This window comes from Capra hircus, chromosome 19, assembly GCF_001704415.2.
Source record: "Capra hircus breed San Clemente chromosome 19, ASM170441v1, whole genome shotgun sequence".
In the NCBI taxonomy this organism is placed as follows: domain Eukaryota; kingdom Metazoa; phylum Chordata; class Mammalia; order Artiodactyla; family Bovidae; genus Capra; species Capra hircus.
Window position 1 is genome coordinate 51570464 of NC_030826.1, and position 13893 is coordinate 51584356.

Consider the following 13893-nt stretch of genomic DNA (forward strand, 5'->3'; position numbering starts at 1 on the left):
AAGGCCCTGCTCACACATCCCTGCCCCATCCCAGCCCTGCCCAACAATAACTCAGGATCACTATTTGGATCCGACCTCAAGCGTCAGCTCCTGCGGAAGCTTTCCCTGCTCTAAACATTCTTCCAGAGAAAAGGTGAGTGAAAGCTGCTGGCCTGGGACGGCTAGTGCCATGGAGGTGGGGGGAGTGCCAGTCAGGGTCCTGGGCATGGGACACCCTCACCCCAGGACAGTGGGGCAGGGAGGGACATTAATGGTCTTGGTCTCAAAGAATCTACTAGAAGATTAGAAATAAAATATTTAAGTTCCAACCTCATAGAGAAAAGAGAAAAAATCCCAAAGCTAGTAAAAGTACAAAAAAGAACAAGGAAAACAAGGTAGATAGAAAGATAAGGTAATTTGTCAAAAGTGAGTCTTCCATTAATAGTCACAGTTCATGCCAATGGGCTAAATTCATCCATTAAAGATGATCAGACTGGGAATTCCCTGGTGGTCCAGTGGTTAGGACTCCACACTTCCACTGCAGAGACCATAGGTTCAATCCTTAGTCTGGGAACGAAGATTCCCCCAAGTTGCACAGTAAAGTCCCCCGTCCCCAACCCACCCCCTCCCCCCCAACAAAAACCCAAACCAACTAAAGTTCAGCAAAACAGGGATGTGGCTGTAACAGCTGAATCTGAGAGAAAACTGAGGAGTTGGGACAAAAGCAAAGAGGCTGAGAGGGTGGGTGAGGAACAGACACAGCAGAGTCAGTTTCAGGCAAAACAGCACAAGGCAAAAGACACTGGAACAGACAGACTGCCAGTGACGGCTGTTTCTGCCACCAGCACACACACCTCCCCTCTGGTCTCCCTGCATCATGGGGCAGAGCCCAGAGTCTCCATTCTGCCTGCCTTCAACAGTGGCTTCTACCAATGAGAGTGCTCACAGGAGGCTTAGAAGGAGGAAGAGGGGTGGGAAGACATCTCTCTGTTTATCGGGATTCAGTTCAGTTCAGTCACTCAGTCGTGTCCGACTCTTTGTGACCCCATGAATCGCAGCACGCCAGGCCTCCCTGTCCATCACCAACTCCCGGAGTTCACTCAGACTCATGTCCATCAAGTAGTGATGCCATCTAGCCATCTCATCCTCTGTTGTCCCCTTCTCCTCCTACCCCCAATCCCTCCCAGCATCAGAGTTTTTTCCAATGAGTCAACTCTTCGCATGAGGTGGCCAAAGTACTGGAGTTTCAGCTTCAGCATCAGTCTTTCCAAAGAAATCCCAGGGCTGATCTCCTTCAGAATGGACTGGTTGGATCTCCTTGCAGTCCAAGGGACTCTCAAGAGTCTTTTCCAACACCACAGTTCAAAAGCATCAATTCTTCAGTGCTCAGCCTTCTTCACAGTCCAACTCTCACATCCATACATGACCACAGGAAAAACCATAGCCTTGACTAGACAGACCTTAGTCGGCAAAGTAATATCTCTGCTTTTGAATATGCTATCTAAGTTGATCATAACTTTTCTTCCAAGGAGTAAGCGTCTTTTAATTTCATGGCTGCAGTCACCATCTGCAGTGATTTTGGAGCCCCCAAAACTAAAGTCTGACACTGTTTCCACTGTTTCCCCATCTATTTCCCATGAAGTGATGGGACTGGATGCCATGATCTTCGTTTTCTGAATGTTAAGCTTTAAGCCAACTTTTCCACTCTCCTCTTTTACTTTCATCAAGAGGCTTTTTAGTTCCTCTTCACTTTCTGCCATAAGGGTGGTGTCATCTGCATATCTGAGGTTATTGATATACAATTGCACTCATCTCACATGCTAGTAAAGTAATGCTCAAAATCCTCCAAGCCAGGCTTCAGCAATATGTGAACCATGAATTTCCTGATGTTCAAGCTGGTTTTAGAAAAGGCAGAGGAACCAGAGATTAAATTGCCAACATCCGCTGGATCATGGAAAAAGCAAGAGAGTTCCAGAAAAACATCTATTTCTGCTTTATTGACTATGCCAAAGCCTTTGACTTTGTGGATCACAGTAAACTGTGGAAAATTCTGAAAGAGATGGGAATACCAGACCACCTGACCTGCCTCTTGAGAAATCTGTATGCAGGTCAGGAAGCAACAGTTAGAACTGGACATGGAACAACAGACTGGTTCCTAATAGGAAAAGGAGTACGTCAAGGCTGAATATTGTCACCCTGCTTATTTAACTTCTGTGCAAAGTACATCACGAGAAACGCTGGACTGGAAGAAACACAAGCTGGAATCAAGATTGCCGGGAGAAATATCAATAACCTCAGATATGCAGATGACACCACCCTTATGGCAGAAAGTGAAGAGGAACTAAAAAGCCTCTTGATGAAAGTGAAAGAGGAGAGTGGAAAAGTTGGCTTAAAGCTCAACATTCAGAAAACGAAGATCATGGCATCCGGTCCCATCACTCCATGGGAAATAGATGGGGAAACAGTGGAAACAGTGTCAGACTTTAGTTTTGGGGGCTCCAAAATCACTGCAGATGGTGATTGCAACCATGAAATTAAAAGATGCTTACTCCTTGGAAGAAAAGTTATGACCAACCCAGATAGTATATTCAAAAGCAGAGACATTACTTTGCCGACTAAGGTCTGTCTAGTCAAGGCTATGGTTTTTCCTGTGGTTATGTATGGATGTGAGAGTTGGACTGTGAAGAAGGCTGAGCACCGAAGAATTGATGCTTTTGAACTGTGGTGTTGGAGATGACTCTGGAGTCCCTTGGACTGCAAGGAGATCCAACCAGTCCATTCTGAAGGAGATCAGCCCTGGGATTTCTTTGGAAAGACTGATGCTGAAGCTGAAACTCCAGTACTTTGGCCACCTCATGCGAAGAGTTGACTCATTGGAAAAGACTCTGATGCTGGGAGGGATTGGGGGCAGGAGGAGAAGGGGACGACAGAGGATGAGATGGCTAGATGGCATCACTGACTCGATGGACGTGAGTCTGAGTGAACTCTGGGAGTTGGTGATGGACAGGGAGGCCTGGCGTGCTGCGATTCATGGGGTCGCAAAGAGTTGGACACGATTGAGCGACTGAACTGAACTCAGGCCATGGGAGAGATTGATATCTGAAGCCTATTTGCAAGGAGAATGTTTATGGCAAAGGAGTTTACTGAATTTAGGGCTTGGAAATAATTAGAACAGTTAGAGGTTAAAGATTTAAGGAATGTTGTGAAGTTAGCATATTTTACTATAGCTTATAGAAGTTAGGAATTTTTAGAGACACTATAGCTAGAAGCCTTTTTAAGAGATAGTGAGCTCAGGATGTTAGGGGCAAACAGGACTTAGGAAGATTAGTGAACTGAGGAATTTAGCATGAGTTACAATGTAATCACAAGTTAACTATAGGACACATTAGAGGAGGTAGATAATAGATGATAAAGTTAATTCGGAGAGAATCACTGAAGCAGGAACTCTGTTTGAGGAGCAACAATGATTTATGGAGATAATAAATCTGGGAGAGGGGGAACTGAAAATGTCAAACCTCTGGCCTAATGTTTTTGTAAAAATATAAAAGAGAATCTTAAACTTGGAATAAACAGGCAGTCCATGGAAAATTGAGAGACTGCCATTTCTCTCGCCAAGACCATTCACCTCTTCAGGCTGAATCCCTGACTGCTGGAGTTGGACTCCGGCACTTTCCTTAATCAACAAAATTCCAGTGCCTTCCAGACACTCCTCACAAATCATGGATGATGTTAGGGGCTGGGGCACTCCCCTACCTGGGTCCAAGAAGTGACCTCCAGACCCTCAGAAGCCAATGAAGGCCCTCCTTGGCCTTCCAATTAGCCCTTCCATTGGTTATTATGACTCACCTCCTTCCTGCTTAAAGTGCCCAATTTAACCCAAGCAACCCAGGAACCATCTTCCAGGGAGCTCTAAGGTCAGTCTACCAGCAGAACATCTGAATAGGACAGCCCACACAAAGAAGTAACCAAAGTGCCCGTGGACTTTTGCAACAAGGAAGGAAAAGTTCTAACACCGATTTCTTTTTGAAAGCTGGAAAAATGTAATTACTAAAAAACTCAGACTTCCCTGGTGGTCCAGTGGTAAAGAATCCATGTACCTATACAGAGGACACATGTTCAGTCACTGTTATCGGAAGATTCCACGTGCCACGGAGCAACCAAGCCCATGCACCTCAACTACTGAAGCCCATAAACCCTAATGCCCATCTTCTGCAACAAGAGAAGTCCCTGCAGTGAGAAGCCCAAGCACAGCAACTAGAAAGTAGCCCCCACTTGCCACAACTAGACAAAGTCTATGCAGCATTGAAGACCCAGAGTGGAAAAAAAAAAAATAGAAAAACTCTATTTAGTACAATATCATGATTAAGAAAACATCTAAAAAATAAAGTTGTTTGGCAATTCTGAGTTAACTCTCCAACTTAAAAATCTGTTTAATGAACAATCCATACAACTCAATCAAAAAACAAACAACACAATCAAAAAATGGGCAGAAGACTTAATAGACACTTATTCCAATAAGACATACAGAGGGTCAATAGGCATATGAAAAGATGCTCAACATCACTAATTATTAGAGGAATGCAAATCAAAACTACAATGAAGTATCACCTCACACTGGTCAGAGTGGTCATTATCAAAAAGTCAACAGATAAATGCTAGAGAGGGTGTAAAGAAAAGGGAATCCTCCTGCACTGTTGATGGGAATGGAAACTGGTGCAGCCACTATGGAAAACAGTATGGAGGCTCCTCAAAAAACTAAAAATAGAGCTACCCTATAATCCAGCAATCCTACTTCTAGGCATATATCCACAAAACATGAAAACTCTATTTTAAAAAGATACATGCACCCTAATGTTATTTACAATAGCCCAGCATGAAAGCAACCTAGGTGTCCATCAACAGATGAATGGATAGAGAAGACATGATATACACACATATACGCACTGGAATATTACTCAGTCATTAAAAAAGAATGAAATATTGCCATATGCAGCAACTGGTTGGACCTAGACATTATCATATTAAGTCACACAGAGAAAGACAAATATTATATGATATCACTTATATGTGGAATCAAAAAATAATACAAATTAATTTATTTACAAAACAGAAACAGATTCACACACAAAGTAAACCAACATGATTACCAATTGGGAAAGTAGGTGGGGGGAGGATAAATTAGGTGTAGGGTTAAGAGGTACATACCTATATATAAACAGGTAAGCAACAAGGATTTAATGTAATAGCACAAGGAAATATATTCAATATCTTGTAATAAGCTAATAAAGGAAAAAATCTGAAAAAAATAAATAACTGAATAATTTTGCTGTACACCTGAAGCTAACACAACAACTAACTATACTTCAATAAAAGAAAGAAAGAAGAAAAGAAAGTCTTTTTAATGGACTTTGAAATGCCTGGCTCTGTATTAAAAAGTGCATCTCTATCTGGTTTGACAGCTTAAGTACCAGGAACCAGCCAGACAAAATCTGAAGTGACTAAGGCAGTGCTTCTTAAATAAAAGCAAACGAGACCTGCCATCCCAAATCACTACCATGTCTTCTGCAAAGACTAGTTTAGCACCAGCTCTTGTCTAATGAGGGGTCATCTCAAGCATGGAAACAGCCAGTTTGGATCATCCAGCAAGTGCAGGGCAAAGTCAAAAAGGATCATGGGACTCTGCAATCAGCACATATAGAAGAGAGCCTTGTAAAGGCAGGCAATTGAGTCAACACTTGGGCACATTTAAGAAGAGAACATGACTAGTTTCTTCTGTCTTTGGGCCAATTCAAAATAATCAAGCATCTGCCCCATTGACCTCTACTGCCGTCAGACACCCAACAGAGATCCCTGCCACGGGCAGCTTCAATGGCAAAGACCCCTCCAGATGATTGCATCAAGTCACTCCCAGCTTTCAATTCTGCCTAGCTGAGGCCCCAGACATCAGAGAGCAGAAACCAGCCAGCCCTGCTGTGCTCCACCCAAACTCCTAACCTACAGAAGTAATGAATACAAAAAAACTGTTTTATGCACCCCCAAAAAACAAACAAAATAAAACACCTGGTCTTGGTGACAGACTGGCCCATCTCTCAAAAGCTGACCGATGAATCTTTTTAAACAAGAACTTTAATATTAAGTAGGCTTTATCTAATAGTAGCTCAGATGGTAAAGAATCACAAAGAATCACGGCTGCCTCTCCATGTCCCAACCCCCTCACTTCTCAGCGGATCCACCCTCTCTCCTTTCCCTTAGAAAACGTCGACTACCTTGTTTACTCTTGTGAGTGCTTAAGTTAAACTGATCAGAAGCATGCTGCCAAGCTCAGGCTTAGAAAACATAAAGCCGGGAGGTACGACAGGGCCAATGCCAAGCAAAGAAGACCCACAGAGGACAAAGAAAGCCTTTGTTCCAGAGAGGAACGTCCAGCCTCAGAGGCTGATCGATCAAGAGTCTTCGGCTTACCTCCAGAGTGCAGAAGGGAAGATTTCACTCGCAGACAGCGGTTCACGTGCTCGCCTTTCTTTGCCTGTTCTTTGTAGATGAACTCAAACTCCACAGAGTTCTTGCCTCGGCAGATAACATACTTGTAAGGAATGGGTTTATCCACGTACTGCTTGGAAATGGTGGTGCTGCCTTCAATGAGGGACCCGTTCTCATGTAAGTCTCTGTGAATAAACAGGACAGCAGCTGGTTATGTGAAAATCCTCTCCCAGAAATGTTCATTCTCAAACACAACATGGAGTGCAGACCTAATGCTATAAATCTATGCTGAAAGAAGGGATGCTTCTAGAACAAGGCTTACTTCCACACAGAGACAGAAAGAAGACCAAGATGAAGTATGACAAAGAACTGCATTATAGGGAAGAGTTTTTTGAAATATTCATCTTTCGAAAGTTCTAAGAATTAACCAACTTGATCAGAATTATGATTTAAATATATTTCAAAGACTGGACATTCTGTACATTTCCTTATGGGCCAACTGGGATATACTTACTTGCTGTAGTGCATTTCGCAAACATTATGATTCCATGCAGGCTTCCCGAGTTCTTTTCCGCCCCTAACATATACTTTGTGTTGATCAGGGTTGAATCCAAAATGTTTAGAAATGATTACATGGAAGTACACCATGATTCCTTCCATGGAGCTCAGCAGGCTGGGGGAAAGTCACATAGGAAAACACTGATTAGATCTGGCCTCTCTACTCCCTGCCCACACACACATGCAGGCTCACATATGCACACACGATCTTGTTTCTGGGCGTGCACTAACACACACCCTAGCAACGTGCAAGAGAGCCCACACTTCAGACAGACTGCCCACCATGTGGGTCCCCTTGGCTCTCCCTCTATGGTGGAGGAGGACAGTGGGCACAGGGTGGGGTGATCTCTGCACAGCTCCAAAGAGCTGGGGGTGGTGGCAGGGGGTGACTGAGTCTGGGGCATGACTGCCTCTCTCCTGACTTCGGTAAGGTCCATGCTGCTCCAGGTCCCCAGAGACCATGTGATGGTGCATTTCAACCAATCAAGGAATTGGGGCAGGTGCCCCTCCCCTGCCTACCTCCTGAGCATTGCTCTTTGCCCTGCGAGTCAACAAAAAGGCAGCCTGGGAATCTCCTCTGGGGTGGCGTGCCCTTTCCAGCCCCAGTGCTGGGTGGGGGCCAGGCCTGCGCCTCCCTGAGCCAGATGCACCCACCTCTCCTTAGCTTGCTGTGTGCTCTGGTTCCTTTGCTCCTTCTCATTTTTCACAGGGGCTGCATTATTTCCGTTATTCCCCTCTGGCTTCTTCAGGTTCTTTGGCTTGGCTTTCTCATTATCACCTGTTTTCCCTCCAGGAACAGCCGTCTGGTCCTTGGTTGCAATTTCCTGGAACAGGCACCCAAACCCCAACCTTTATACCAGGCTCCATGCTTGCCCCCAACATAGGACGCTTGTCACAGTTGCCAGACTGGTCATATCCCTTCCCTGTTCAGAACCTTCAAACGGCTTCTGGTCTACCCACCACAGGCTCCAAGGACTCCTGTCCCAACATCGTTAACCCCAGCCCTAACCCTGGCCTCTCTTCCCTTCACCTGCTCTTGGGAGAAGCAGCTTTCCTGCTGACCCCTAAACAAGCCCACCACACTATCCCTTGGGGCGTTTGCATGTCCCCAGATAGGCACGTGGCTTGCCTGTCACTCTGAGTTCTCCTTGGAGAGGCCCTGACTGGTACCCACCTCAGTCCCTTGCCCTACTTCTCTCCAGGGCACTTCGCACAGTCTGGCTTTTCACGTCTTTCTCCCCACTAGAATGTGAGCTCCCAAAGGCAGGAACTGGTCTCATTCATGGCTATACCCCCAGCACCTAACACATATTCACCAAATGAGTAAGCTGTGGAAGGAACGGGACTAAAAGGAGCAGCCCACGGGATGGACAGCAAGGATGAGGGCGTCCTGGAAAGGCGACCAGGCAGGCATGAGATGCTTTACCTGGCGGTGGTCTCGGGAAGCAGGGACGCTTGTGGGCGGCTCTTTCGTTTCCTCAGTCCTATCTTTAACATCTTTCTCAGCTCCTTCCACTGAACCAGCTGGCTCAGCTGCAGCATCACTTTCCTGGAAGAAATAAAGCCCCAAAACATTAGGGCCAAAATGACAAAATGCCCAGGGAAACTTGGACTCAGTGGCATAAGGGTCAGCCTCTGCCACCAGCCCAGGAACAGGGGTCAGCAGCTCAGGGTAGAGGCATAGCCCCTCCCACAGTCCCCCTCCCAGGAAGCAAGTCCCAGTGGACTCCCTTCCCAGACAGTGAAGTGTTGTCAGAACCGCACCGCACAGCAAGGTGTTGAGACATGGCAGGCCTACCCTGGTCATCACTCCCCTAACTCACCCCAGACCTAACTCACCCCAGAAGCAGGAGCCCTGGCCAGCTGCCCAGTGGTCTGCAGCTCTTTCCTGGGCTTGGAGGTGTCCGCCTTTGGCTCAGGCAACAGGAGCTCCTGGGCAGTATCCTTCTCCTTAGGAGAGCCTTCACTGGCAGAAGTGGGGAGATTTTCGCCCAGGAGGGCTCCTCCCAGAGTCTGGTCCTGAGGTGCCGGGCTGCTCAGAGACTCAGTGCCCATGGCTGCTTCTGCCTCTCCTGCAGCCTCGCCTTGCAGAGGGTGCCCCATAGCCTCCAGTGGTATTTTGCCCACACTTGGAGGCTCGCCTGGCTGGTGAGTGGGACAATCCTGCTGAGTTGGGCTTTGGCATGGAGCTGTGTCCTGGAGCCCAGAGTCTGCAAGCGAACTCAGACTACAGGGCTCCAATGAGGATGAGGACAAGGAATCCAACTCTGCAGATGCGGCAGCATCCTTCCAATTCCTTTTCTTCCTTTTACTCCTTCTACGCCGCTAAACAGAAAAAGAGACACTCATTATGTTTCTCAGGTTTTCTATACTCTCACCAAAGGTTTCCTCCAATTTCCTTTCCATTTCTGAAGTATGTCAATCATAGCTCATCCCAACCACCTTACAACTACTAAATCTGCCATTCCTATCTCTTGGAAAGAATGAAACTGGGCACAAAGTGAATGGGGGTGGTAAACAGAGTTGAGGGAAAAGTGGGGAGCAGTGATGGTCACACACTTTGCTTTGCCCAATCCAAGCTGAGACCCTCATGTGGAATCCCTTCCAACAAGGAGGGCCCTGTAAAGACGGCTTGCCAATGTCAGAAAGTATGCACAGGCCCGACATGTCACACTCTTATATGGTGTGTATTACAGACAAAACAGACATGCAAAAATGAGCAGAAGCCTAAAGCTGTTCCTTCCTGCACTTGCACTGGCACATTATGCTTCTGCCTGCAGATCCTCACTCAAAGGCACGAATCCTCAGCTTCGGAATCAGAGACAAGCTTGTAGAAGCAGTTGTGACAGGCCCTTGCGAGGACCCCAAAGGGCTGAACGCCCTGCATGCATGGCAATCTTGGTCTGCAGCACAGTATTGATTAGTTCATTAAGTGCCAGTAACCTATGACCCTCCCTGCCACTGAAGCCCAGTGTGGGCCTAGGGCTTGGCATCTTGCCCCTTGCCTGGGCTCAGTCCTCGGGAGAGGGAGATGGAAGACCTTGGGATTTATCTGCACATGGGGTGGGACATCTTGTTCTGGGTCAGCTTCCAGATTTTTTCCAAGAAACCTGACCAAATTTCCAGCCCATCTGCTTGAAACAAGCAGCACAAAGCACAGGTTGCCCTGAATGGCAATTTCCCAGTCTGACATCAACACCAGCTAACACTATGGAGGAAAGAAGGAAGGTCATTCAAGGCGGCCACATCCCTAACTTCCAGGGCATATGGATCTCTGAAGGTCTTGCCAACAAACTGGTGGTGACTCAGCACATCTGGGGGACCTCAGGTTCTGCATTTCCATGGTGCTCCTGCCAGTCCAGGCTTGCTCTGTAAGCACTACCAGCAAGCAGCTCCCCACTCCAGGCACCAGCATCTCCATTAGCTTTCCTGGTGGTCCTGAAGGGCAGCCTCACTGGGAACCACAGATCAGACCAGCAGGAAGCTGTATGCAGACCCCACAGCCCCAGGCCCTTTGCGGATTCTCCTCCTTTTTGAAGGCATGGCTGGCTTAAATTAAGTCGCCTATGCTGATTTACCAAAAGGAACCTGGAACTCTGTCCTAAGCACAAGGAACAAGAAAGTAAGATGAGTTCTTCCCCCATAAAACTGATGGTTTACTGGGAGAGAAAGACAAAAACAGATGGTTTTAGCTTGTTAGTAGGACTTGGAGGCTTCCAGCGAAGAGGTGCAAGTTGAGTCTGAAAGTCACTGACAGCCGAGAAGGCAGTTTCATCAACTGGCAAAGATTACTGGGACCTGTGCATCTGAATGTGGCCAAAGCCACAGGCTACCTTCTAGGCTGACCGGCCCACCCAGAATCAAAGCTTATGCTCGGCCAGAAGAGCCCACATGACCGGTCTTCACAGTCTGCCAACCTCATCCTACCCTAGTCCTGCCCTGGCCTCCAGCATCAATCCTGCTTTTTACTTTCTGTACTTTAGGATGTTTTGGCATTTGGGGGGACCTTGCTCATCCTGGAGAGACTGACCCTCCCAGGGTTACTAATACCCAGAGAGAGGGGGTGACTCCCCACAAGCACATTTTTCATCTGCCAATCAACCAACATGGAGCTCCTTCCTCCACCCACGGCCCACCTCCTTTATCAAACTCTCCCTCCAAGCCAACATTTCCAGCTCCAAATCACCACAGGGCCAAGTACAGGACATCTAGACCACCCTACAGCCCAGAGTCCACCAAGAGCATTCGCACTCAATTCTGAACCTCCTCAAACATGCCTGCCCTGCCCCACAAGGCAGGCTCGGGGCCGCTTTCTCCCCTTGCTCCTTCTAGCTCCCCTGCAGCCCTTCAGGCATGGCCCCTCCTCCTGGGAGCTGTGAGGAACGCTGACCTCCCGTGTCATCGCTAGTCCCACAGTCAGGGCGCCCCGGGCTTCTGGTTCGCTCTTTCGCCAGACACCTCCTTCACTTTTCACTCTGTCCTCGGCCCCACATCCCTTGACAGACCACCTGGACACTCCCAGTAGAAAGCAAACCTACGCAGCCCTGCACTTGCTTTATTTTGTTCCTCAGAAACCGTCAACTAAACGCCTTTTATTTTCTCTTCCCTCCAGGGAGGAAGTCTCTGTGCTCTTCACTGCTGCAGCCACAGTGTCTGGAAGCATCCCTGAGCCCCGGTAGGTGCCTAAATGCTTATATCTCATTATATAAATTCCTCAGAAAAGTCCCATGTCTCCCTGCAGCACCGCCATGTTCCCTCTGCCCCAGGACACACCCACCTGTCAGGTCTGTGATCAGACCCAAAAACAAAGGGTTTTCTATCAAACTATTAGTGAAATGAAAATCCAAACTACAATGAGATATCACCTCACACCAGCCAGAATGGCTGTCATAAAAAAAAAAAAATCCACAAACAATAAACTCTGAAGATGGGTGGAGAACGGGAACCCTCCTACGCTGTCGGCAGGAATATAAATTGGTATAGCCACTATGGAGAACAGCATGGAGGTTCCTTACACTAAAAATAGAGCTACCATATGATCCTGCAATCCCACTCCTGGGCATAAATCTGGAGAAAAACATGATCCGAATGGAAAAATGCACCCCAGTGTTGATTGTGGTACTGTTTACAATAGAGAAGACATGGAAGCAATCTAATGTCTGTTAACAGGAATGGATAAAAAAAGCTGTGTTACATACATACAATGGAATATTACTCAGCCGTTAAAAAGAATGCAATAATGCCATTTGCAGCAACATGGATGGATCTAGAGGGCATCGTACTGAATGAAGTAAGTTAGACAGAGAAGGAGAAATATCGTGTGGCATCCCTTATATATTGAATCTAAAAAGAAATGATACAAAGGAACTTACTTACAAAATAGGAAGAGACTTAGAAAACGAACTTATGATTGCCAGGGTGAAGGGAGAGTAGTTTGGCATCGTCATGTACGCACTGCTATGTTTAAAATGGACAGCCAATAAGGACCTATTGTATAGCACATGGAACTCTGCTCAATGTTATGTGGCAGCCTGGATGGGAGAGGAGTTTGGGGGAGAATGGACACATGTATATGGATGGCTGAGTCCCTTCACTATTCACCTGAAATTATCACAACATTGTTAACTGGCTTTACCACAATATAAAAGAAAAAGAAAAAAAAAGAGTTTTGACATCTGATTTGCAATTTGCCTTTCTGCTCTTTATCTCACTTTCTCCTTTTGTTTTTTAATCCCTGTTCGATTGTGCTTTTTATAAGGTGCTTCAAAACCCTTAGAATAAGATTCAGATTTCACAAAGGCAACTTAGTTCTCTCAATATACATCAATGGGGCCACATGAGTGTCTGGCCCCTCACAGGTCTATAGGCAAGGCACAAGGCTAAACTTTTCCTTGACAAAAATCAAGTCTATATATACATGTTACATATTTATGTATTCCTCATTACTATGGTCTGTCACTCTGAACTCATTAGTCAGGAATATGTACATTAAAACTAAACACTACTGATTAGGAATCCAGACCTGGGTCACAACTTCTGGGTGTGGGCAGTGGATGGGGGTGGTTGGGAGGAGACCCCAATACTTCTGATGATGTCTTTGTTGACAATGGATGGTAGGGGATGAGTATCCACTAAGATAATCCTGCATCTGTGTTATAAATACTCTGTAGGGTGGGTGTAATATTTAATTAAAACATTTGTTAAGTGCAGAGTTTATTGACCTGGAAAGGATGCTAGAGAACTTTCTGGGGACTGACTGTTCTGTCACTGGATCGGGTAGGGGTCACAAAGCTGTACACACAGCAGAACAAATCCAGGGGGTTCTACCCTGAAGGCCTGTGCATTTCATTCAATACCAATTATACCTCAGTTCAAAGGCTGTATACCAGCTCTAAATGCATACATAAGGGCTACTCCTATTTCTGGCTAGAGAGAATTAGTGAGAAAAAAGTAACAGTTTGCTACTTCTTGGAGGGAAGGTGGGTTAGTCAGAATACATGTCTGATTTTATATTTTATAATGAGCATCCTCAGAGAGCAGAGAGATCTCAGTTTTGGGAGGGCAAGGCGGCCTTGTTCACTCGCCTGAATACTGGGTCAGGAGCACAGGGAGGGGTGGGGTGCGTGCTGTGGACCCTGAAAAGGCACGTATAGCAGGAAGTGAGGGTGACAGGTAAGAACACTGACCAGTTGGACAGAAAGTCTGTGCAGGTTTTGACAAAGACTGGAGGGTTGGAGGCTAAGTGGGCCTGCAGCTCTGCCCAAACTCCCAGGGGTCCTCTGCCTCATTCTGCACTGGCAGTGACTGGGATAGAGTAGGATAGTTAGTTTAGGAGTCACTCTAGGGGATTAAGAATGTAAAAGGAATTTTACGGGA

The 13893-nt window shown here is 46.5% G+C and overlaps 1 protein-coding gene across 3 annotated transcripts in view; it reads right to left on the minus strand.

Annotated features, from left to right (window-relative positions):
* RNF213 (ring finger protein 213) overlaps positions 1–13893 on the minus strand; it is a 124080-nt gene that overhangs the window by 86012 nt on the left and 24175 nt on the right. For all 3 annotated transcript variants that reach the window (XM_013972340.2, XM_013972342.2, XM_013972341.2), the window contains 5 exons: positions 8857–9342; positions 8444–8566; positions 7672–7841; positions 6974–7132; positions 6442–6644 (listed from right to left, as the gene is read on the minus strand). In XM_013972340.2, the coding sequence (XP_013827794.2) occupies positions 6442–6644; positions 6974–7132; positions 7672–7841; positions 8444–8566; positions 8857–9342 (1141 nt within the window). The remainder of the gene's footprint in view (positions 1–6441; positions 6645–6973; positions 7133–7671; positions 7842–8443; positions 8567–8856; positions 9343–13893) is intronic.